The sequence below is a fragment of the Dermacentor albipictus genome, chromosome 2 (genome assembly GCF_038994185.2).
Source record: "Dermacentor albipictus isolate Rhodes 1998 colony chromosome 2, USDA_Dalb.pri_finalv2, whole genome shotgun sequence".
NCBI lineage: Eukaryota > Metazoa > Arthropoda > Arachnida > Ixodida > Ixodidae > Dermacentor > Dermacentor albipictus.
Window position 1 is genome coordinate 25,177,699 of NC_091822.1, and position 27,226 is coordinate 25,204,924.

At 45.4% G+C, this 27,226-nt stretch overlaps 1 protein-coding gene across 1 annotated transcript in view; it reads left to right on the plus strand.

Annotated features, from left to right (window-relative positions):
• The window catches only part of LOC135897890 (uncharacterized), a 164,811-nt gene that overhangs the window by 72,354 nt on the left and 65,231 nt on the right, over positions 1-27,226 (plus strand). Inside the window, exons 9-14 of the mRNA XM_070533200.1 lie at positions 2,521-2,624; positions 4,031-4,155; positions 4,938-5,050; positions 14,458-14,586; positions 18,227-18,379; positions 20,121-20,220. Coding sequence (XP_070389301.1) covers positions 2,521-2,624; positions 4,031-4,155; positions 4,938-5,050; positions 14,458-14,586; positions 18,227-18,379; positions 20,121-20,220 — 724 coding nt within the window. The remainder of the gene's footprint in view (positions 1-2,520; positions 2,625-4,030; positions 4,156-4,937; positions 5,051-14,457; positions 14,587-18,226; positions 18,380-20,120; positions 20,221-27,226) is intronic.

The following is a 27,226-nucleotide window of genomic DNA, read 5'->3' on the forward strand; positions in this document are numbered from 1 at the left end:
TGCTCACGGTTGTCACCTCAGAATTCACATGCTTAGTTAATTGGCCAACGACGGGCAGGGAGCCAAGGAAAGACGATAGCCGCAGGGAAGTTCTTTCCAGAGCTGGCCACCAGCTGCGGCGTTTCTTCTATACACTTTTGGGTACCACACTCACCGGCGAGCCAGTGTCAATTATCATGCGGAGCTTCCACCCTCCCCGCGTCAAAGCTTTTTCGAGAGGCCGCGACATGACTCTGTCAGCCGTGCTGTTCGCTACCCGGGCAAGCATACCTTCTTCGCTCTGCCTCTGTTCGATTGCGTCCTAAAATATCCCGCAGGAAGGCTTGGACGATGGGCCTTGCGGTTACATGAGTATTTCTATTCAGTGGTGTATACGTCTGGTGTACATTACCCTGCACATACGCCCGCCAACGCTGACACGGACGCTTCCGCAAGGATTCTTGCCATTTCCCAGCTTTTGGGCATGACCAACGAGCGACACGATGACGCTACTTTGAGGACCCTCATTGACCGAATTGAATCTGCTCCTACTGATCCATCGTTACGGTGGTTCGTCCTCAATAACGGGATATTGTACCGACGCAGTATTCATTAGAAGGGTTAACTGCTGGACTTGCTGGTGACCTTGCATACTCAAAGATTTTGCGCCAAGAACAACACGCACAAGCAAGACGACAACACCACGGGCGCCCGTGGTGTTGTCGTCTTTCTTGTGCGTGTTGTTCTTGGCGCAAAATCTTTGAGTATGCAAGGTCACCAGCAAGTCCAGCAGTTAACCCTTCTAATGAATACTGCGTCGGCCCGTGGTGTCGTCGTCTTTTTGGTGTGTGTTGTTTTTGGCACAAAATCTTTTCACTGTGCAGTTTTCATCCTTACCGTTTCCCCCTTCTTCCTGTCGTTCCTCAACTCCTCCGCTAAACCGCACTTCAGGTGCTTCATGATTCCCCAACTGTTGAACCCCTTGAATTTGCTCGCACTTACGACCGCGTGCGCCGCTGCTTCTACCGGCCCGGCCTCGCACGCTCCGTGCAGCGCTATGTAGTTGCTTGCAAGCCCTATCAACATCGCAAAAAGCCAGCAACGCTTCGTGCGGGTGCTTACATTCAACCTGACATTCCACCTGACCCATTCTTTCGCGTCGGTTTGGATCTCCTTGGCGCTTTCCCCGAGTCCAGCTCCTGCAACAGGTGTATCGCTGTCGCTACTGATTACACGACGCGCTATGCCGTTATTCTGGCATTTCCCATGAGCTGCGTAACCAACATCGCAGATTTCCTACTCCGTGATATCATTTTAGTAGATGGCGCCCCGCGACAGGTCGTTATTGACCGCGGCCGCACTTTCCTCTCCCAAGTCATCACCGATATCCTACACTCATGTTCTACCAAGCACAAACTGGCTACCTCTTATCATCCCCAGACCAACGGCCTTACTGACGGACTTATTCGGGCCATTACCGACATGCTATCGACGTACTTTTCACCTGACCACAAGGACTGGGATGGGGCGCTCCCTTATGTCACGTTCGCCTACAATTCATCAGGCCACTATACTGCTGCGCATTCCCCATTTTACTTCGGTCGTGACCCTGTATTACCATTGGACACTTCACTCCCCTTGATACAGGATTCGAGGACCGAATTTACCCGCGACGCCATCGTCCACGCTGGCCATGCGCGCCAGCTTGCTCGTACTCTTTTGTTGGCATCGCAGGAATCTCAACGGCACGCTTACAATTGCCGCCATCGTGAGACATATTATTCCCCAGGCCCTCCGTTCTACTTTGGTTCCCTTGCCGCCGAGTGTCGCTCTCCGAGAAATTCCTTCAATGCTACAAAAGCCCTTACCGCGTTCTACGTGAAGTGACCAATGTCACTTACGAGATAATCGCCATGACCTCCATCATGCCACCTGGTTCCACATCACCTACGTCGTACATATTTCTCGGTTTAAGCCTTACTATGACATTACAGGCGGCCCCGTCTGAAGCACCGGAATGGTGCTTTTTCTGCCGGGGGTCGTGTTACAGTGGAAAAAGAGGAAAATGTCGTCGAGGGTGAAGACGGCGAAGTGGCAACAGCCTCTCGGGATTCTAAGCTACTGTTTGTGTACGCCGTGTAAATACGTCGCGCAAATAGTTTTATACGCGTGACAATATAAAGGAAACATTGATGTATTCATCTTGGCTGTAGAGGCGTTTACAATACACACGAAAGAAGGAATTCAGCAGAGGCATAACGAAATCCTAGGCGTACAGATCACTTGAGATTAAGCGTTTTACCGAATAAGACCTTCCTTGTAATAAACGAACATTTCGTACACAACGCCTGTATTCTTTTGTCTTTCATTGGCCTTGCTGCGCTATGTTTCTCGGAATGTCACTCCATAACTTTGCACTCTTTTACAACTTCTTACATATCGTGAGTTCACATTTTCCGTAATGCCGAAAGAATCTCTGTTCAAGTTAGACTGTTAGGTCTAGCGGTCGAAATATCGACTTGATGCCATCTTTGTTCGCAGATGTGGTCCCACGCACTGTACGTGTCCCTTGAGAGCGTCGGCGTCACCGGCTCCATATACCTGGGCATTGTTCGGTTCAACAGCTTCAAGCACGACTATCACCGGTCAGAACGCCCATTTCGCTTGACGGAATATAACCTCGACGCGTCTTCAAAGCTGCCTAAAACAATTTTGGTTCTGCACAGTTAAAGGGGCGTTATTGCAAGGACGAATTTAGCTATAACTACCACGTATCTAAATTGCCAACTCTCGTTTTATTTTTGCATCTTTAAAACATGCTTTCAGGAAGATGCATGCAAGCTTTAGACTAGGAGGGCATTAAAATCAACGATAACCATATCAGAAACTTACGCTTGCAGATGACACTATCCTGATAATCAAATGTCGAGGTGACTTAAAGAACAAAGGCATGAACCAGTAAATCTGCCGGTATGATTCAGGACTAAAATCCGGAAGTTCAAGATAACTCCCATTGGCCTCACAAAAGAGTAATATTTCGTTACTGGTACTGCAACTGTAGAAGTTGTATAATTGAGAATGTGTGTTATGCAGTCACAGGGGCAACTAGGTCACGAGAAGAAAATTTTCAGAGGAATAATTATTGTTTGGAGCACAGATGGCAGGAATTCCCAAGTGACCACCGGCTGAATATTATTACCGTTTGATAGGAAAGTGCAAAATCCTTCCAACAGTACTAACTGATAGAGCTGAAGGGTAAAAATAACGTTGAGAAGGTAAAAACCGCACGAGTGATAGAAGAGTAAGTGAGAGGCGTAGCGTTAGGAGACAGTAGTTAGGAGGTGTGCATAAGAAAAATGGGTCTAGCACATGTTCTAGCTGAAATTGAGTGGTAGAAGCGTAATGCTTAGAGTATACAACCGGGTTTATGATATTACGAGAACGGATCACATGGGAGGAAAAAATCCAGGGAAAACACGAAGAAGGCTGGAGATGGAAATTCAAGATGATGAGCAAAACGAGAACAAGACAAAAACGGGAGTTAACGTTTCGATGAGGGGACTTCTTAAAGCTCTTGAAAAAGACAAGTCCACTTGTCGAAACTCTGGCTCCCGCTTTCCCCTTGTTCCCGATTTGCACAAGGGAGGGAAAAGAAAGTTGACGAGGAAGGAGGATTTGATTGTTTGGTCACGAAAGCTACAAGGACATCGGGAAGCCGGTTTCAGTTAATGCACGGTCAACTGTATACTGCTGGGAGAGGCCTGAGTGCGCAGTATTCACAAAATGGGCTTATGATGTGGTTTTTTTTCATTGCATGCTATAACTGTAGCTCTTTTCATGTCCTCTCAAAACTACGATAATCTTCAACAGGGAAGAAGATCCGTGCGTGTCTGCACTCTTTGTCTTGTAGTGACGCTTTGGTCTGAAAATTATTGAATATCAGCTTGTCTGGGGAGGGGGGCACAGTTCGTTCACGCTGATATTGACAGCGCAGTGATAAAGAACGTTCAGGGCACAGTGCCAAGTGTTCAAACCCCATTTCTGGGCACAGAGACGTGAACTTCGTGCTCGTCGCGGACACTGCCTCCAAGGGACTTCGTATGGCCATCACGTTCATGTTCCTGGGCCATCTGGCGTCCAGCATTGGCATCGACGTCCGCATGCTTGTCGGCATCGGTGAGCTTTGATTATTTCTCACTAAGAGCTTGCGGTCACCGCGCGAAACGTTCAATGGGCAATGGTAAAGTGAAAAATTCATATGAAACTTGGACGGAAACTAGTTCTTCTAAGACGGGTGTGGAAATGGGTTGTATGTTTAGACCGATACCGAGAGGCACGATTCTCGAGCTTTGTAGAAACGTACAGAAATGTGTGTTATATTTATAGCTAGCATGTGATGATGTGTATTATTCTGCGTCTAAAACGTAGCAGCCATTCAGTGGAACTCATGAGGGAGCTGACGTCGTTTTCCAGAGCGAATTACAGCAAACGAAATCGTTTGCACATAAAAAAAGATAGAAAAAAAGAAATGAAAGCAGGCGTCCCCCATTTAACTCATTTGTTCAACATCTCCTGGCCCTCTATTGGTGGCGTGCTTCTTGAATTTCACCCGTTGACATTATAATACCAAACAGGAGTTTTTTCACTGACTCGGGCATAAGGCGAGATCGAAACCGAACGCTCGTGGCCTCCGTGGTTTACTGATTAGATTGCTATATAGTACTGAAATTGGATAGCTAGATTTTGAAAAATAAATTCAGTACACATGTGACAGTGTGCGTTGCGATCCACTGAAATGTCCTATCTGCTTTAGAGGATTACGACGCACAAGTGGCACTGCCTTCGTTTGTTCCGTTCTCTGAGTGTACGAGGGCAAGCAACTTATGTTGAAATTATATCACGAAGAAGCGCCAGCAATGTGCGTGAGTTTTGCTATAATGTGATCTCGTAATTTCCAGAGTCACACGTCATCGTGGGCATAATGCCTCAGGCCATGAGCGTGGTGCCATACCATGAACTGTGGAGCCAGGTACACTCGCTCTGGCTGCTCTCGACGATGCTTCCGAAGTTTGTGAGTACACAGGGCAGCACAAGCGTCAGGTGTCTCGGTGTTTTCTGCGGATATGTGAAGCGTTTATATGGCAGGATTTGACATTAGGCAGCAATGAATAGAACACACGGACGCGTGCAACGAAGAATACTAACATTTACACCAATCTTACTGCCTTTTTCTCGCAACTGCGATCTCCAAAGCAGAGCGGTGGTATGATCCAGTGCCCGAGCAAGTAAGGGGTAAACACACACAAGTACGGGTGCATGCGCAGTCGCGTTCGGTGTGAGCGTCGGCACAGTGCCCACAGTCGAAGGCACAGGGGGGCCGACATTAAATGAAATTGGTGTAAGAAATACCAGCAATTAGAAGAGTGTTCCGTTCCTAATTTTGTAGTTCCCTGCGAGTGCGCTACTAACGAAGGCGGCTGTACATCATAAACGTACAAGGAGGTAAAGCCAAATTAGGTCGTCGTGTGGTCCTTGCCACACGACGACCTAATTTCATCTCCATTCCTCAGAATGATTATATATATATATATATATATATATATATATATATATATATATATATATATATATATATACTAGGCATTTTATACCTCAAATTCTCCACTTGAGCGGTAATACATGAGGTGGAGGACTTTTATGAAAGCAAACATTAAATGTACTTTCTGATGCTGCCGTCTTGGCAGTGCACCACAACGCCAGGAGTGAGGGCATGCTAATCCTTCACACTTTGTATGATGGAGCACCTGATATGGGATGAGTTGCGGCCGTGGCCATGGTAAACAACTTTGCAGTGGCTTGACCAGAAAGATGGTCGGTGGCTAAGAATGATGATGCTATTATGGAGCTGTGAATGATAAAAAAAGCAAAAGGCGGGACGCGTCACGTCTCGCATTCCAAGCTGGAAAACTTAAAAGTTAGCACGTGCTTTGAGTCGAGTGATGCTGAGATGACAAAAAAAAAGTTGAACGTAGCTGCACGGTTCTGAAATCCTTCAAGGGATTTAGAATGGCAAGATTGGTGGGCATCCCATATTGAGCATGCGTGCTCTGGGTTTGGACACATAAGCGTAGAATAAGCTATTGATTTGAGAGAGGGGGCAGCTAGGCGCATGTTGCGCCGCAAATAGCTTACAAAGCGGTTCGCTTCATCGGTGATACGAGTAATGTGAGATGACGAAGATCGTCCGATATGGTTACGCTGAGGTACTTGCATGAGGGACGATCAAATATACAAGGCGTAGAGACTGTAGCTTCCAGAAACGTAGTTCATCCTTCGGTTAAAGGAGAGCAATGTGGCTCTGTTCGTGTTTAACGACATTAGCCATTTTCTGCACCAATGCTGCACTTGATCGAAATGGTTCTGCAAAGCATCAGTGTCGGAATTCTCGGCAACGAAACGGCAGATGACAAAATCGTCTGCGATTAAACGGGTGTTAGATAATACACATGACGCCAGGGTATTTATATAAATGAGAAACAATGTTGTTTCTCAAACAAAACGTTGTTTCTCAAACCATGGGCCCAAGACGCGGTACCCTGAGTTACGGCGGAAGTTATGGGTGTTAGAAGGAAAGCTTAGGCCCAATTCGCGTAGACAAACTGTGAGCGAACTGCAAGGAAACTGCGTACCCATGAGAAAACATGTTGGCGCAAGTTAAAGCTAGAAGGTTTACAGAAAGCTTCCGATGCGGTACTTTATTGAACGCCTTTATCGAACACCTGAGGTCCTTAATGAAGAGGGCGACCTGAGTTTCACGGGACCTATGTTTTCAAGAACCGTGCTGCCTGTGGTGAGAAAAGTGGACTGATTGCAGGAACTTCATATTGCTAAAATAAATGATATGCTCCATTAGTTTTGAAGCAGGTGCATGTATGAGATTTTGAACGGTAGGTACGATATGGGGTGAAGAAGCTTATTTTGCTAAAGTAATGATCCTTCCTGTCTTGCCGTACTACGCCAGTGGATAACGAATGCGTAGAAATGTGCAACAAAATGGCACTAATAATGTTCCTAGTTTTCCTCGGACTTTGTTTTAATTCCATCAATACGAGCGGACGAAGTAAGGTTAAGACATTCAATTTGTTTCGTGATACCATAGGCGCCAAAAGAAATGGCGGGCACAAATGAATATTCTTCACGTAGAAATCCTGGAAAGCCACCAAGAGGTTCACCAGTGAAAACGGAAGAAACTGCTTCACACATTGGAATATCAGAGTCCATGACGGGAACGTTCAAATCGTGTGTTAAGAGACAGTTTTGACTACGATTTGGGTTTAGATCCCTCCGGAATTGTCTCGGATTATTACAAACCATACTACGTAACCTAGATGAACAGACCGTTCGCTTGGTTTGCGAGGCGAGAGGCTCCAACCCTTTCTGAGCGGAACCCAGATGATCGGCCTCCCGCAAAGTTTAGCTAAGTGGGGAAATATATTTGGTATCTTTAGACGCTTAAAGGCGCTATTAAACCACGGCGACGACGCGGGCTCTTTTACAGTTACAGCGGGAATGTGAGTTTTATTTTATAAGACTTTACATCTTAGATTAAAAAGGTGACCAGTTTGCTTCAACAAAACGCTCCGAGAAAGATGAGATGAACCATGGGCAAGAGCTGAAAAGTGCGCTGTTAATGTTTTCATAGTACGTCTTGTCGTCAGGAACTGTCATAACATTTGTAGTATTCGGGAATCAGCAGAATGCCGAGCCCAAGCATTGTCAGTAAAAGGCAGGTATAATTCTGCGGCGATCGATTTAGCAAAACATCTGCAGTTGTAGGCCGTCCCAGCGAGAAAGGGATCACGGGGGCATGCAGCCCGCTTACGTAACTGAGTGTCCTTAAAGCACACCCGCCCGGACTTTCCTGATCGTAGCTGCTGGCTGGGTGGACGCTGCTGCTGCTGTCTTGCCCAACAGCTGACACGCAGAGCAACACTACGATTTTTCACTAACCGTATAGTGTCTGGGCTATCGGCCGGGTTTTCTGCGGAATTACTCAGTGATAAAACAAGCCATACCGAAATATCTTCATTAGCACAATTCTTTCATTAGAGCAAACCTTTTTGTCTTCTTTAACTGTTAGGCTGCCTTCGCATGTGTAGTTATGCAGCGCCTACTACTCATCGAGAGGATCGCCGTGGGCTGCTGATGATGAATATGATTAACGTGCTTTGGCCCAAACCCATAACTGAAGATTGACAAAGAAGCGGGTGGAGTATTTGAAACGCGAAGGAACAAGCAGCTGGCATACAGCGCTGAGTGCACGCCGCGGGCGCACGCCAGCGATGCAGGAACGAAATAGGAAAATACGCAGCATTTCATGAGCCGCTTCCCTTCTCGAACATCCCAAAAAACGCTCGTTGGATCTGCAGATTGTTTTAACGTTAACACAAATAAAAAATTTGACTTGCGTATAGCAGAAATCTACTCTTTGAGCTGGATTACTTGCAAAGGCTTACGTTACTTTTACTAGGAATCAAAATGAATGATTCACTAACTTTTGCTGCTGTTTTTTGCTGCTGCTGTTTAGATAAATGTTTCGATGTACAACAGAAACAGAAATTGAAGCCAGTGGTTTCATAAGGCATATCGATTTGGAAAGAATTTTTTTATTTAGAAAATGCTGCAGGTCGTATACTTCGGGCTCTCGCAGGAGTGGTTATGGTTACAAGTTAGAGAAATTATACAATAAATATAGATCTAGTACAGCGTAAAGAATTACGGCGACAAACCGAAACGATATTATCAAGTACAAAGCAATCGTTTACAGTCATCATGAGATAAATCATAGAAAATAAAATCAAATACGAGGTAAACCAAGTACATACGCAAATGACAAGCACAGATAAAACGCAGCAGTGTAGGAGGAAATGCTACAACGCCCAAAACAACGAGGTGTTCGACCACTTCTACGCTCAGTAGTGAAGCCCACGGGAGAAGGTGCCACTCATTTACCGTGCATGAAAGGGAGGAAAACGTGAAGGCGTTTGTTTTGGCTTTGAACGGAGTAGGAAACGTCGCATGCCGTTGCTTTGTCGTTCTCAAGATCAGGGGTTAAATTTAATCTTCGCAATTTGAGGGCAGTTTTTTATGCTTAAGTTGAAAAAAAATGTAGCCTGAATTTTTTGTCGGAGCTGCAAAGTTTGGATGCCGCCTTGCCTCATTAAGCAGGGCACGGAGTCGGCCTGTCGACTCTTAGCATAAATAAAGTGGACGGATTTGCGTTCGATCCTTTGGTCACAAACAATGACTGCGCATTCGAGTTTAGATCGAATGATTTACCTATATGCTAAAGGTTCTGTTAAGCCTGGTGCATATTTTCTTATTGTGCGAGAAACCAAAGCTTAAGGAAAGAGGACCCGGAAGCTTTTGATATGCCTTAATTCCACACATAGTGTGGCTAACACAAGTGTTAGCTGCAATGACACCCAAGTAATTTAATTCGCAGACCTCGACGAGTGGCTGTGACGCAGATGTGCACCGAGTGGGCAAAAAATGCTTTTTTAGCGGTGATTTTCATTAAAACAGTCTTAAAAAAGAACGAAACACCCCGTCCCATTTTCACAGCATTCATGAATCTTCGGCAAATTGTAATTACGGAGCACTTGGTCATTAAACATTTAATTTAATATAGCTGCACGAAATCATTAGTGAAGAATCGGATTTACACTGGCTAATTATCTAGTCGACTATATCATTTGTGTAAATTTGCACTCTGTCTGTCAGATACGGAGCAACCCAAGCAATGATACATTCGGGTAAACCTTGTCGCTGAAGTTTTACAGCTAGTTTTGAACGGCGTACAAGACCTAATGCCTTCCTAAAATCCAAAAATATTGTGTCAACCTCACTTGACTTATCCTGGACCTTGTTACCAGCTTTGAGATAAGCGCGGACAAACGTGCGAGAAAAGTACCCTGCTTTTCTACTCACTTTTTAAATAAAGCGTCCTTTTTTTGCACTGAAGTTCAATTGCTGGAACAGAAGAACATTTCATTGAGAACTTTCAGAAGGCGTGTCTTGAAATGGTGGCATCTTCGAATATCACTATCAGTGTCGCTGTATTGCCGTATGCGTCGTTATGCACGAGGGTTAAATAAAGACTTGCGGTTGATGCTCTGACTGCTTTATTTCTGAAAATATTCGCTGGCCCTTTCTGTACATTTCTATATGCTCCCCAGCCATAGAAATGTACGCTCCCCACGGTAGCTGCAAAGCATAGGCAATAAGAATGAAACTTATTTTGCCATAAAAATCACCTCCAATGCCGTCACTATGTACCGTTCGATATCAAAGCAATATGATTTTTACCTCGAAGAACGCAAAAAAAGTAGGAGAGTGCCGCAGCTGGAGTGCAGAACGGGTGAGGGGATCGTTGGGGAAGGGAAAATAGGACATTGCCTCGACATACAACAAGACACACAACAGCGCGCAGATTTATCTCACTGACGATCGTATAGACAAGGGACAAAACAGCCGATGAATTGTTCTTTGAATTAGGGATTTTAGAGTGTCAGTGCCAGACATTACTGACAACCTTTGTAATTAGTTTATAATATAAATTAGCGAAACTTTGTTGTTCATCAAATTTGCATTTCCGTTTGTCCCGAATATATTGCACGCCTACGAAAGTAATGTGGCTCAAGCAGTAGAATTTGGTAAATTGCATGGTAGAATTGTAGGAATTCCGTTAACAATAAAAGAAAGAAAAGACCACTCCCCGTGTGCATTTCACACTGACTAAGATGCACCGATAAACTTCTTCTTCCGGTGTGTAGCAATTCCTGTGCGATGATGAATGCTTCGACAGAGTTATGCAGCAATGGTGGCGATAGTGTATTGCCATAGATTTAATCGTAATGCTTACGTCAGCGCTGCGCTTGACTTTGATTCCCAGAATAAATAAACTGAAGACACTCCGATTCGCCTTGTGATTTCTAGAGGCAATGGTATTGCGTCATTCCAGTCCAACAAAGATTTGCAGATGGAAGCTGCTGAGTGGATAGGAAGTAAACGATAAGAGTACGCCGTCGGGGATGACGCACATCTGACTCCCATTTCGTCAGCTGAGCTTATTACAATTAAACTATATACGAGCAACCTCCCGTAGTTTTTTCGGCGTCCGGCAACAGAAACACACTTGGCGATATCTAACAAGCCCATACACAATAGGTTTCATTGTGTTTTTTGTGTATGATCACGTACGGGAGCAGTGTGGCGGCGCAGATGTCGAAATGCTGATCTGATTGGACGCTCGCCGTGAAAAATAGCGTGACGTCAAGTTTATGGCAGTGTATAAGCAGGAGAAATATCGGTGCTAAAAACATATGCGTTATCAACGGGGCGGACGCGTATAGTTCGTACACCCGAAGAACAACATGCGTATGAGGAGCGCCGGAGGGAACAGCAACGAGGATGCAAACGATGCCATGGCGAAACGAGCACCGATGAAGAACGTTCGCGCGATGCTGAACAAAGAAATGACAACGATTCCGCTCTGTAAAGATGGAATTGCAGCGAGATCCTTTTGCTTTTCTTTTGATAGTTCTGAGTGTCGTCAGCTTTCGCTGCCATTCCATCGTCACAGAGTGGAATGGTTGCCATTTTTCGTTCGCTCAATAGACACTTGCGTCTGCTATGCTGTTGCATCGACGAGCGAAGTTTTCTTCCACTGTCACACGCGCGGTTCGGTGCCTAAAGCGCGCTATTAACCGTGCGGCGGAAGATCAGCACTCGCTGATTATACCAATTGCACGGTCGACGACGTTTTCAAGCCCTCGCCGAGGCGCGAGTGTGCGTTGGAACAGTTTCACAGAGCTGGTCGATTTGGCTCTGCTCTGAGTAACTACTCCGCATACCACAACAATTACGCATTGCCGAATCAATGAATGCATGTCTATGCATCTGTACCGCCTTTTTTGGTTCAGGCAGAGACGCAAGCTCTCCACAAAATGTATCTTGTGCAACGTATCACAACAGCATCCGTTGTACTTGTTCAATTTTAAGAATGAATGTCAGAGCAAAATAAATATGTTGTGTGAACTCTCAACGATATTTGCACGGAAGAGTTAAGGGCCCTGTGCCGCAGGAAATCCGTCGCGTCGGCAAAAAGAAATTGAACCACGCATACCGAACCACGCAGTCCCTCCATCTGGCGCAAGGAGGATATTGAAATAAATAAATTTCCCAAGGTAACATACCTAAAGAAATCGTAAATTACGCCTCACACACAACCTGCAAACGTGCTATCATCAGATTGTAATTTGAACATACGAGAAAAAATAATTTTGTTGCGCGGAAAATCAAACACAAACCGCTTTTAACGCGATAGCGTTTTACAGCTACCGCTTGAGGCCTGTCTTAGTTGGAGCGGCGCGGCCCCCTCGTTTCCTTGCACAGGATTAAAAAAAAAGAAACAGAAAAAGAACCGCAAAACCCGCTTTCGTGCATAGCTTGCCGGTAAACGTTGCGGTTACATTAGCTGCAGTTGCGGGGAAGCGTGAGCAGCACTCGGGTATCATTGAATTCTATCGCGTTCCACTCTTAAAGGCGAAGATTAGGCGTCCTCCGCTTTTTTAAAACACCATAGTCTGTGATTTCTGACTAACGAAACGTGTAGTAAATTAAATTGTTGGAGCTTACACTGAAGTGCACCGAAGGAAGATCTCAATATTGAAATATATTTTCCAATACACGGATGGCTAAATTACAAGTTTCAAATGAACCACAGAACAGATATTGCTTCACCTGTTTGTTCCACGTAACCGAGTATAGCGTAGGCGCTTTTGCGACAGCGTCTGGTTTCAGTATCCGAGGCTCGCAAAGGTTTTCAGTACTGTAGACATTTGATGCCCTTGCAGCCAGGTGCTTGCAAGGGCTCTTAGCAAAACGTTGTGCAAATTTGCCAATATGAAGCACGAAGTAAATGATCACTCCAAGCAGGCAGAACTCGATTGCACACAGTTGCTGACGCCATAAAACCTGAGCTGTGCACTATGTCTTGAATGAGTGTATGCCCCAGAGAAATAAATTATGCAGGTTTAACACACATGTTGGCATACATGTAACCTAAGGTTATGTGACGCTGGTAAATAAATTCTATACGACGAACGGCAATGTTTATAATTGTGGTTATGTTCATTGTATGCACCGTGAAACCTCTTGCCAAGTTTGTTTATTTATTTATTTATTATTTTAGCCTCACGGCCATGCAAGCATTACAAAGGGGACTGGGTAGAAAGAAAAGTAAAGCATACAATAGACAAAATGGAGGTGCATAAATGCTTGCTCGTATGTATACAATGTTTGGTGATAAGCAAACACCGAATACGTTAGTAAATAAGAAATACAAAGCTGTAAATGTTCATACAACACCAACCAAAACATTGCGAAAATTATTGATGTCAGTAATAGATACAATTTCATTGGGAAGATCGTTTCATCCGTTAGAAGAGGTCATCACGTTACTATCACGCAATCCTTGTATTATGCACTACACCACATTGGGCGCAGTGCGAGACGTACGCGTATATGTCACGGGGACGAAGGCAACGTGTAATGCTTACTGCAGGAAGGTGGAGGCATGCAGAGAGGCACGCATCTGGTTACACAAGGTTCCGCGTTTGGGTTGGCTGGTTCATGATTACAGGCAGAAGACAGCGCTTAACAACAGGACGAAGAGAAAGGACACATACCACAACACTGTGGTCGGCGCCTTTATCTTCGTCCTGTCGTTTAGCGCGGTTTCTGGACATATATAGCTACATTAAGGACTATTTACTCGTCATAAAGGCACATAGCTATTCCGGAGATTGCCCGAAAATCCGGGTACACTACCGGTGGCACATGCAGAATCAATACATAATCAAGAAGAAGCAGATTATAAGAAACACAGAATGAAATGCGCCATTGTATTTAACAGGTTGGTGTGCTTTAGAGATACCTGTGAGGCGACATTTTTTATTCAGGTTCTCTGAAGGATATTTCGTTTTATTAGGCAGAACAAAGGTGTGCTTACTCACACTACATTGTCGATCAGGGTAGAAGGCGTATATAAGGCCACTTGTTTGTACTTGCGTTAGGCGCACGCATAACCTTCACACACACACACACACACACACACACACACACATATATATATATATATATATATATATATATATATATATATATATATATATATATATATATATATATATATATATATATATATATATATATATATATACGTACATACATATATGCACAAGTATGCCCGCCGAGATACTGACCGACCCAGCATAGAGAAGACTAGGCAAATGCGGAAAGGTAGGCACAGAAAGCTTTAACGCACGCACACGAAGCGCAAAGCGTGCTCGATGTAGCAGGGACCTAAAGACGTGCACAGAGTAATAATCTGTCCTATACTGTTCTTTTCCTCAGCTCATAATGCCCGATATCGTCATTGAAGTGCTCGCTCCGGCGCAGCCGTTTATTTTGTTGAACCGGACGCTGATTCACTTCTTCATATGCGCATCTCTTCTTCTGGTCAGCGTCGTTGTCTGCAGCCCGGTGAGTATTTGGCCTCGCTTTGCACCATCGCAAGTCACGCGATTTATGCTCGCTCAGTTTCCGCAAAAAGTATATTTAGGTCTGAAATTCTTGCGGATACTACCAAGAGTTGCATAATTTGAATCTTGAATTCTTGAATCTTGAAATCTTGAGTTTTTAGTCGGAGTAAACAAAGAAACCATTAGCTGGAAAACTTTGGTGCCTCCGTAATCGCTTTCCTTATGAAATAAGCTATGAGACATATTTGCTGTTCGATATTAATCTTACATTCGCCTCGCATATGAATTCGTGTGTGCCAATGTTTCGTAGTGAGAATAGAATATTGAAATTGACCCTGAGAAGTACAATGTCTTTGAAAAAGCAATATATGTACCTAAAAAGCAAAAGGAAAATCGCGGCATCTCGCCTTCTAGAGGTCTACACCACGTCAACTCTTAAAACTTTCGTCACCTTTAAAGTGCTCAAACGACTGTGGCCTTGTCGCAAGCCATGCATCGACCCACCTGTGTGTCATTCCACGTGATTACGAGCCCCGACTGTTGTACTGCAGAGCCGGCAGCTGTGCATAGTGGGTGTTTTCAACTGGTAGCATTGAAAGCTGTACTTTGTGGCAGGTGGGATGAATTGAGGCCTACTACCGCTGCGGAGTCGGCAGCTATGTAATAAATAAATAAATAAATAAATAAATAAATAAATAAATAAATAAATAAATAAATAAATAAATATTGATGCAACTGCAGTAAAAATATAATAATAGCAGGTGCTATAGAAGTGTTTTTTCTTTAAGAACAGTCGGTAGGGACTATTTGACAAATCTGCTGGGTTCCAAAAAGGTGTGCTTTGTAATTGCCATACATATTTCGATAGAATAAATTTCCGAATGAATAAATAAATGAACAAACAAAAATTGACAGTTAAGTCTTTTAGGGGATTTGAACGCGACAGCACCACGACTTCTTTAAACAATTGGTTAAGTCCATGATACCTTACGTCATACATTCTAAGGTGCCACTCACAACTCTGCCTTAGTCCATGTTAATCCACCTTGCTCTAAATTGTACTAACCTTAACCCTCATTAATCCACCTTCGTCCACTCTGATTCGCCTCCCTCCACTTTTATTCACCTTCATTCCGTTCATTCCCCTTCATTCACTTTACTTAGGCCTATTTCATCTTACTGCATCTTAAGTCACCTTACTCTAACTTGTTCTAGCTTACAAGACGCTGACCATGATCTTTGTTACTACTCATTTCGGAGAATACCTTGTTTTCCGCCTCATAGGACATACATTGCTATCGAATAAATATATAAATACGCATATAATAAATAAATAACTAGTTTACGTGTATTTTCATGAGTAATATAGAGTGAATGAATGCAGGTGTAATACGTGAGTTGCCCCTTGATCTGTTTGTAAAAGCACTTATCGAATCTAAGACAAGGAAGCGCAGTATTTGTTTCTGTTTTTATGTGTGTGTCTTAAGCTTTGGTTCATTTCTGCTATATTCTGTTATGGCAGCTTGCAATATCGATAAATCACAAACTTTAACTTGTCAAAAGGGGCAAAAGAAAGACGCCGATGTCGATCAGCAATAATGAAAACAGAGATAGTCGCATGAAGAACATCCCCTAGGAGAACTAGAATGTGTTGTTGTAAATACTTTTAATGCTTGACTGTTTTCCTTTTGACGATTTTTACTAGTGCTATATCAGAACGAACCTTTCCTACAAAACTTTATATGTTCGTGGAAGGAAGCATTAGCTCGAGAAACGGTATTTAAACATGTGGGAAATACGAAATCCTTTTGCTTGGGGTCCACCACCCGAAATTTGGTAAGGCTTCTGGCATTTTAAACAAAATATCAAGCTCTAGCGACTGCTGCAAGTGCATTTTTCTATTTGCGCCCTGATTTGCTTACAATTCTTGAAAATGTTAGACTTTCAACAGAAGTGCCAAGTTTAGAACTCTGCAAATTCACAAAAGTAATCAATTTCACAACTCTCGAAGCTACACCTATAAAAGTATGTAAAGTTAAAAAATTACAGGGTCTCTTATGATCTCTCTTAAGAGGTGAATAGCAAAAGCCTACTCTTCGTCCTCTTACCATTCGCCTCTTTTACTTTGCCTCTTCCCTTTCCCTTGTCTTTGTTAGTCATTACTGCTGACTATTAAGCATTTTTAGTCATTTGTAATAAATTGTGGTCATTACAAGCCGTTGTTAGACAAGTTGGTCATTTCGTAGTCATTAGTAGTCATTACTAGTCATTAATAAGCATTTCTAGTCATTTCTAATCAATTGTAGTCGTTACGAGTTGTACTTTGACATAGTGGCCATTTCATAGTCATTACAAGTCATTTCAGCCATTATTTGTTATTATACTCACTAGTAAGCATTTTTAGTCATTTGTAATCAATTGTGGTCTTTAAAAACCGTCGTTAGACATATTGGTCATTTAGTAGTCATTAGTAGCCATTACAAGCCATTATTAGTCATTATTAGTCATTGCTAGTCATTACAAGCCTCTACCAATCTCTATTATAACGTTATCATTCACTAACTGTCACTATCAATCATTTTTTATTCTTCAATGTGTCTGATCTGTCTTCACATGGAGTGGCGGCCAGGTCTACTGAAACAAACTTCACGATGAGCTTAGAAAGGCTTTCGCCTTAAAAAAATATTCGCTATACACTGTTGTCAATTATGTCACTGTTTGTGAGTATGATTTAGCAAAACTTTCATAAGGGTTTGGAACAATTTGCCGTAAGTTGTAAGCTTATATATTTATTAATCCTGTCCACTTTAAATGTTTTAATAGATACAGTATACAGAGCAGTCATATATGTTTTGGTGCAGGTGTATGGATTTGTAAACTTGGTGATTGTATTTGCTTAAACTAACCAATTTGCGGTGTCGTTTCTACATGAAAAAAAAGAAAAAGAAATGAGGTCCAAAGTTATACTTTTGATTCCTATAATAGATACAATGTTATTTTTCTATCAACTTCAAATATCACTAAAATAAATCATGCCGGTGTCTCATAAAACGTTTCTGAGTATTGCATATATATATTACCTCAAAAATCGGAGTTGGTCCTGATTAAAATTTTTATCGTAGACAGGAAACTCGGAGCCAACTGCGATTTATTAAGTGCAGTTTACAGAAGTACCACATCTTTTTTCATTGCCGAGCTGATGTTGAAAGCTTGATAGTTGAGTTTTTCGAAGATTTGCAGATTTGAAGGATATTTATAAAAATAATGACGGCCTAAATTAGACATCTGTGTCTAGAGTTACTAACTTTTACTGTCAGCTTTTAAATAATTGCAACAAACTTAAGCCAAATTGGTGCAGTGGTTGCTCAGGGAAATGATTTCGCCATTCCCATATAGTTAGATAGGAGCCCGAGAGATAGCGCTTCCTCTTAATAACCGACATCATTTACTGCATATGTGCTCTAACTTCGACGTAACGTTTCAGCACTACCAATGGATATTTAAACCAAACTTGGGCATGTACATTGTTGTGGAACCGAGTAGAAAAACCGCTGTACAGCTGCTCATAGATGCTGCTGTTTTAACCTTTTGAGTGTTCGTATCCAAGTGGTGTCGCTACATTACACTCTTACCCTGTTTAGATGCAACAGGTGTCCGAGAGAGAGGCTCAAAGCATGAACGAGGCTAAAAGTGAGGAACAGCAGAGTCACTGGATGTCGTCAAAAGGACTGTTCTGTGCTTCCCTGGCAAAGAGAAGTCCTCCCCTCTATAAGTTCTCTCAAGCGATATTCCTCGTTCGTTCACTGTTAATCACATACAAAACAAGGCCTTCACCACGTTCTAATACACGTTCTGCTAGCGCCATCGCTTAGTCAATTTGGTCATATTGCTGGTGAATTAGTCTTGAAACTTAAAAACGCTTCTTCGATATTTAGTATAAGGAGCAGAGTGTGTGAATGGGTGGAAATAAATACTGCATCAGCCGGAATAACAGCATTTTCTTTTTTTATGCTGGGAAAGCAATGACGCATCCGAGATAATCTATTCGCCGCTGCGCATATCTTGCGCTATCATTGACCGATTTCCATACCCAATGATAATCGCGAAAATGTCCAATAATCGGGCGGCCGGAAGAGAGGTTTAGGGGAAAATTTATTTTCTTGGGCATTTCACAGCACTACCTGCACTGAATTATCTTTAATACGTAGAACACTGGTGATTTCACCTGGAGCGTTAATAAAAATAATATCTCGTTCACCTTTTGCTACGGTCGGCTGTGTCATGTTGGCCCGGTGCGTAGTGACGTGGCACTGACTCAGGTGATTAGTGCTTGCATACTAGCTCCCTCCGTTAATCCCGGCAAGCGTAAAGAACCTACCAAAAAGCGTGCTCGTGAAAGTCTGCCATGCGTCGGGGTATTTTAGACAGTATTGAGGGCAGTAACATTGACTATGGGCATGCGGGAAGCCTAACGTTGCAGGACACATTCAAGTGACCAGGACTCAAGCCATGGGGCTTGATGGTGTTTACATGCATGCAACAACTGGCGCATTGCATCGGTTGTCTAGCGCGTCGCATCCATGTAAATGGCGGTAATGCGCTAGGAAGAAGATCCACATTCATGCGGCAGGAGAGGGTGTATTATAGTTCGAGGTGGTGTAAGTCGTGTCATGGCGGTGCGTGTAAAATCTCGCGCATCATACTGCGGGAGAAAGAAAAGTAAGAAGGCTCCCGCCGTGTGCTCTGCTCCGCTATGCCGGACTCATGCTCTAACTTGCTGTGAGTGAATGCACTGCATGTAATTACAGCCACATAGGCTCTAGCGTGATGCGCTATAGGAACTGCAACAAGCTACTGTCGCCTTCATGTGAACGCGACTGTGTTTCGATAAGGGCACTAATTATCAATATGCCAAAACAAAACAATGTGAAGCTCCCGACAATAGCGAAGGCCTGGCCGACTTGGTTCTCAGCCTTTACAGATCGACCGCGTAATAAAGGCGTTGGCTTTAGGTTCGATGCGCACAAAAGAAGGATCATCTGGTTTTGTTTCAACTCCAAAGCGCTCTTTCTGAGAAATTTTTATGGGGTTCCTTTGTATCTTCTTGGTACGGGCGGGGGGGGGGGGGGGGTCACATTTCTTTTGCAATAAGGGTAGGTTAAAACAGCGAGTTCACGTAATCTCCACGCGAGACCTCCCTTCATGCCGCTCTCTGCAAATCAACCAGTGGTGGCGTCACTTGAGAGGTAACGTAGCCTGCAACAGATGGCGCCACTGCAATTTTCAATCTTCGTAATTCTCTTGCTCAATAAAGCTCTGTTCTCATTACGAATGACTAATTCGTATTATAGTTGGAGCCCAATCTTTCAGTCCAGCCCCGCTTAACATATTGGTTTAGTGCTCGTCTATAAATGCGAGATCGAGACGAGAAGTTTTGAGCCTGTCGCGGTGCACCGCGGTACATCGGAAGCTCATCATGTTGCTATAGAGAACTGGTTGCCCGAAATCGATATTACAATGCCTCCTCTCTTTCAGGGTGGAGCCAACATTGCCGCGATTATTGTGCACAATCATGACCAGAACGTACGCTTCGCAGTGCTCTTCCTCGAGTCCATCGTGTTCCTGCAGTTTTGTGGTGCGTCTTTGCATTATTCACTTTGTGACAGAAATCAGCTAGCACTGCTGTAAGACTTGGGGTCGGACATGTCACAGGGTTATCTGGCCCATGGCGCCATGCGACTGCAATGACATAAGCGCTTGTCTCCATTGGTACCCTTCCTACAGCAGCTTCGTTATGTGAGAGAGTAATTGAAGCATGGCCAATGCAGTGCGTAACTCAGCGTTAAATCTGCGCAGCCTCAACCTTGCTTGCACTATCACAGAAGGAAGTGCAGTACCTGGATAACTCACTCAAGAGTACTGAAACTAACTAACTCAAGAGTACTGAAGGAGACGCGGGCTTTTGGTGGAGCATTTGGTTTTTATGGAGCATCAAATATATATTGTCCCGTGTCTCCAAAAAGGACTGGCGACGTTTAATGGAGACAGCTGGCTTCTGAAAAACAACGGTGACGGGATCAGGCTATAGCACGTGCCGGGGGGTAGCACGGGCACTTCTTGCTTCTTAGCCTTCCTGTCACTTCCTTTGCACTGTCCCCACTACTGCAGGTGGCATTTCCCCACTTGCTCGAAACGACAATGGGCTGGATGGTTAAGAAACGGTGTAAAGGAAACAAAAAGGTTATCAAGGCAGATGCTGGCACAATGAACACAGAGACCGCTACAGGAAAGACACAAGTACAACAGAGGTGAAGCATGACGTGCAGAGTCTAAAGAAACGGAGGTAACAGCAGCGCAAGTATTTAAAAAAAATGAATAAATGAAGAAAACATAACCAGTAACGGGTAACATATGGCTTCATGCCGACGTCGTGAACGATGTAAGGACTAGGTTGTTGTATACGCCGTGTGTGAGTCACACTGTGCGGGACGACCTTGTAGTTCACGTCACTAATGCGGCGCAGCACCTTGCATGGCCCAAAATACCGGCTGAGCAACTTTTCGTTAAGACCACGGCGTTGAACGGGAGTCCACACCCACACTTGCCTGCCGGGGTTCTAGTATACGTGTCTGTGGTGGATGGTATAACGCCAGGCATCTGCATGCTGCTGCTGACCGAGGTGAAGCCGCGCAAGCTGGCGAGCTTCCTCAGTGCGCTGGTCAAATTCTTCGGCGTCAATAGCTGGGCGCTCGTCGTCTTGACACGGTAGCATAAAGTCCAGCATCGTATGAAATTAGCGGCCGTAAAGGAGACTAAATGGTGTAAAGTGCATCGTTTTTTGTACAGCGGTATTATACGCGAATGTCACGTAAGGCAAGATATGATCCCATGTTTTGGGCTGGACGTCGATGTGCATAAAAATCATGTCCGTGATCGCATAATTAGGCGCTCCGTAAGCCCGTTGAACTGTGGATGGTAAGCAGTAGTCTTTCGATGCCTAGTGTTGCTCAATTAAAAAATTTTGTTCATGAGCTGAGTTGGTAACGCCGTCCGTCCGTCTGTGACTACAATGGACGGGGGACCAGGACGCAAGAAAATGTGGTACATATAGAACTGCGCTATCTCAGTAGCCGTGGCCCATGGTAGCGCCTCTGTCTAGGCATTAGCGGGTTAAACAGTCAGTCATGACAATCACCCACTTGTTGCCGCCGGTTCACAAAGGAAAAAGCCCAAAAATGTCCGAGCCGACTTGGTGGAATGGCTTATGAGGAGTTCGATGGGTTGCGATAACGCGGCAGGCTTCATGGGCGGTGACTTTCGCCGCTGGCATTCGCGGCAGCCGTTAACGTGCTCTTTGACGCTTGCCGAAATCGCGGGCCAGTGATACATCTCGCGTACTCTGGCGAGTGTCCGTGAGGAGCCTGAGTGGCCAGATGTGGGCTGTCCATGGCAAGTGAAAAGAATGTCGTCCCGCAAGTCTTTTGTAACCACCAGGAGGTAGGCTCGGTCATTTGAACGGGCGTTTTTCTTGTAAAGCACGTTGTCTCGCATACAGAAGGACGTAAATACGCGACGTAGATGGCGTGGAATAGCTGTTGACCGGCCCTCTAAGTGATCGATGATAGGTTGAGTTTCACCGTCTTCACGCTGCCTGCATCACGTCTGATGCACTAATGGCGCCCAGGAAGCCGCCATCGTCCTCTGACTCGACTGACAGATTCGGCGGGTGCACGGGACAGTATGTCAGCGTCTTCGTGCTTGTGACCATACTTTTAAACGGTAGTGACGTCAAATTCCTGTAGCCTGACGCTCCGCCATGCCAGTCGTCCTGAAGGATCATGTAGTTTGCCAATCAACATAGAGCATTGCCGTATGTCGCCACTTTGAAGGGACGGCTATAGAGATAAGGGCGAAACTTCATGATGGCCCAAACATCTGCGAGACACTCTTCTTCTGTGGCAGAGCAGTTCGCCTCGGCACGGGACAGCAAGCGGCTAGCATAAGCAATTACTCTTTCATCGCCGTGTTGACGTTGCACGAGTACTGCGCCAAGACCGATGTTACTGTCGTCAGTATGTACCTCGGTGTCAGCGTCGTAGTCAATATTGCCAAGACGGTTGCTGATTGCATGCGTTGCCCTAGTTCAGCGAAGGCCGCCTGTTGCTCATTTGTTCAGGCAAATGGCATGTCATTCCTGGTAAAGCGAGTCAGGTGTTCCGCTATTTGCGAGAAATTGCCATTGAAACGGCGACAATACGCACACAAACCTAGGAAACGCCGCATGCCCTTCTCGTCGGCCGAAGGAGGAAAAGCGGTTACCGCGGCAAGCTTGTCGGGATCGGGTCTGACTGCTCTAGCGCTAACGACGTGTCCGAGAAACTTGAGCTCTTCATAGCCAAAGTGGAACTTTCCTGGTTTAAGCGTGAGATCAGCCGATCGGACCGCTTCTAAAATATTCCGCGGGCGATGAAGATGGGGCTCAAATGTTTCAGAAAACATTTCTACATAAACCAGACAAGTATGCCATGTCAGTTTAGTGAGGACAGTATCCATCATTCGTTGGAACGTTGCTTGAGCTGAGCACAAGCCGAAAGGGAGCACTCGAAATTCATAGAGGCCGTCGGGAGTCACAAAGACAGTTTTCTCGCGGTCTCTTTCGTCTACCTCAATCTGCCTGTATCCGCTTTTCAAATCGAGTGACGAATAACACAGGGTGTGCCACAGTCTGTCAAATAAATCGTTGCTACGTAGCAGTGGGTACCCGTCCTCTTTAGTTACGTTGTTGAGCTTCTGGTAGTCTATGCTGAAGCGTAGTGTTCTGTCTTTCTTTCTGACAAGAACTACCGAAAACGACCATGAGCTCTTGGAAGGTTCGATAACGCCGTCTTCGAGCACCTCGTTTACTTGCGCATGAATCGCTTCGCGTTCTTTCGCCGACACGCGGTAGGGCTGCTAGCGTATCGGGTGTGCGTCGTCGCATGTGATGATCCTGTGCCTTGTTATTGAAGTCCGGCGAACCTGAGACGAACTTGCGAAGCATGCCCTGAATTCAAGCAGGAGCTCGCGCAGTGCTGCCTTGTCATCTTGCGATAGCTCTGACATAATGTCCATGTTACCCAGTGACTTGTCGACCATCCCACTTGCTTCAGAGGCGATACATTCAGCCACGTTCTAGATTTTGTCGGCAAACGCAATCGAAGTACTGCGGAAAAGGTGTCGATGCTTGTTACTGAAGTTGGTGACAAGCAACTCACTAAGCTGGAGCACACTCCTAGCCGCACAAACACCTTGCTTCAGTAGATGTGATAAGTTACTTTCTGCTATCACTTCACCTTCGCGCATTCCACCACACGTAACTTTGACGAGGACACTGGCTCGTGGAGGAAGCGTAACACTTGCGGCGGAAACATGAAGGGCGTAACCACGTCGGTTGTCGTCGTACCCGTCGATTGCTCGATCGGCTGAGGAAGGGGCTACGCCTCCCGTAGTTGACTATCAGCGCCGTATCCTTGCAGAAGGTCAACCCCAACGATGACTTCACGGGAGCATTCGCGTAGGAAAGGCAGCTAGCCACAAATGTAGATTCTCGATTCCGAACGCAAGTCGTGCAGGTTCCCTGCGGAGTAACGACGTCACCACCAGCCGTCCGAATCTGCGAACCATGCCAAGGAGTGATTACTTTCTTTAGACACATCACCATCTTCCCGCTTATAATTGAAAAGTCCGCACCGGTATCCACTAAAGCGCTAACCACGTAACCGCCGATCCCCACCGGTACGTCGAGCGAAAGCTGGTCATTCCGTTCAGCTGCAGTTGACGTCGGATCGGTGCCCGTCCTTGTTCGCGTCAATCGGAGGCATTCAGGGCGTCGAATGCCAGCGGCCTCGCCCCAGTGATCACCAAGTCCCCGTAGGGACTTGGTGATTGTGCGCTCGAATATCGCTGGGGCGGTGGTGAAAATCGCCTTCGCGACGGCGAGCTTGACTGTCGTCCGGTAGGTGGTGGCGTGCGCTGTTGATATAGATAACGCTCAATAACCTGGAGTCGTTGGCCAGGTCGGGGCGGTGGTGAGTAGGCGGAAAAGCCCCGTCACCCGAGACGTCGGTATGGGCACTGGCGGTACAAATGATCAGCTTCACCGCAGTGTTTGCACAGAGGACGGCGGTCCGGTGTGCGCCGAACATCGAACTTCCGAGGGGTCATGCGTCGAAAGTCGTAATGCACCGGCTGCTCCGGCTGTACAACTAACTACATGTGGAGTGGCAGGCGGATATGCTGGAGGCATGCGTCGTTCTGCGATATATTGTACTGGTTGGGCTGGTGAAAGCGCAACCGGATGAGAGGCGTGAACCAATAGCGGGGGTGACGAAGCAGGGAGTCTCAGAGGTTCTGCGTAGGTCGCACGGCGGTGTTCAGCCGATACAGGCGCAGTGTTAGCAAGAGGCAAGCTGGACCGCAGTGCGTGGTGTACTTCCATCTTTTACCACGTTGCCAATGGAGCTCACCGTAGCTTGTGATGTGCCATAAATCTTCTGCATTTTTTCCCGTACAATGATGCGAATGCGTTTTCGGACGTTGTCCCTGTTGCTTCCGGTCGCTGGGAAAATATCATAAATGGCTGTTGCGTTCACTTGCCACTCGTAGAAGTTCTACCGCTGCTGAAGCATCTTCTACATACATACAGTCTCCAATAAAATTCGGCGACTGTCTTCGGTGGGCTCCGCACAAGACCAGCGAAGAGCTGTTCCTTCACTCATCGCATCAGGTGACGCAACTTCTTGTCTGCGGTTAGTCCATGGTCTGCTCGTGTGAAGAGGCACGTCATGTCTTCGACCAACGTACTGACACTTTCATTGGGAAGAGGGTCGCGGGCCTGGATCACTCATTCTGCCCGTTCATGGAGATCAGCGCTGGCGTAGGTATCTAGCAGCTGACGGCCAAACTCAGGCCAATACGTCAGTTGCTCCTCACGGTTTCATAACTACGTACGCGCGCCATCCTCCACGCAAAAATAGAAATTTCTAAGTGGCGTCGTGCCATTCATTGCACTTGACCGCGCGCCCAAAGTCGGCCATCCACTCTTTGACATCTTCGAAGACGCTGCCGTGGCATGACTTTGGGACCCTTGGTTTCTGAAGTGTGTACCAGGTCGTCATCGTGCTATCCATACCAGCTGAAGTGGTTGGAATCGCTGTGTTGTCTTCTGGAGGCAGTCCTTTGATCCTGCGGCTGGCCCGATGGACGGGAGTCTCTATTGGCACTGGGCTGATGGTTGCGCTCCCAGGACGGGTCTGTGGCATGAGTGAGAAATACCAAACACATCCACCAGTTTGTCACGTGTCTCCAAAAAGGACTGGTGACGTTTAATGGACACAGCTGGCTTCTGAAAGACAACGGCGACGGTATCAGGCTATCTAGCGGGCCCGGGGGTAGCACACTATCGATATTTAGCCATCCGATCTTTTTGCTTGCATTGTCCCCACTACTGCAGGTGGCAATACACACACACACACACACACACACGCACACACACACACACACACACACACACACACACACACACACACACACACACACACACACACACACACACACACACGCACACATATAGCACTTGTCCCGCTGCAATCTTCGTCGCTCTGTGTGTTGTCCGCGTGCGCTATTAGCATACACTTTCACGAACTCGTGCAACTTTCCATCTCATCGGCCGCAGCAATTGTCTAAAAAAACGGAAACGAAGCTGGTAATTGGGTTCAAAAATTTTGAGGACTAACATTTGACTACCCTCAAAGTAGCACTTTATTGTAAAAAGTGTAACCCCTATCCCGAATACACGGCGAATTGAAATGTAGTTTAATTGTTTGCCAGGGCAGCCAAATTTTTATAAACAAAGTGGACTAGTGCATTACGCGGCCTTATAGAGCGTGCGAAGCGGGACAAGCCCATGAGACTCCTTCCTGGAAGCATGGACTGGGACTAAATAAATGATCATGTACCTTCGGAATACCCTGTTCGATGCATTACAGATGAGGAAGTTGCTAAAAAATGTTGTCGTTATATTTGACGTAAAATATGACGTTATGAAAGGGGGCCAGAGATAGTTACTTAGTGGTGCCGTATATAAGGTATACGTTATTCATGCGGAAAACAAAGTCGGGGCAGCTCAATAATATGGGAAGGTCCCCATTGCTACGTTTGGAGCTGGTGGTATTGCTAGCGGGGTGAGGCGGTGAAGGCTTCGCGCTACGAAACTGCATACATCTGCAGCTGGATGGCAGGGATACCCGGAGTTGTGACAATCCTGTCTGACTACGCGGTCGTATGTTATGTTGCGAAGACGCAACATGACATGGTTTATGGTCTTTCTCACTCTCACAGAAGCTTCGTCGGTTCTTAATTGCTTCCAATACAAGCCGTTGTCCGACGCGCGTCCTTTTGTCAAAAGCTGTGTACTTTTCATTAATTGTTTTAACCACATGTAGGAAAGTACATGCACTATGAAAATAACTTCTCGTTAGATTTTGTCGGTGCATCTTTCACATAAACGTTAACGCAAGGCTAGCGTTCCCAACTCAGATACACGATTGGAGCTCCCGTCTGGTGTCTGTGTTGTGAGCGTTTTGTGATGCGCTTAACAAGTA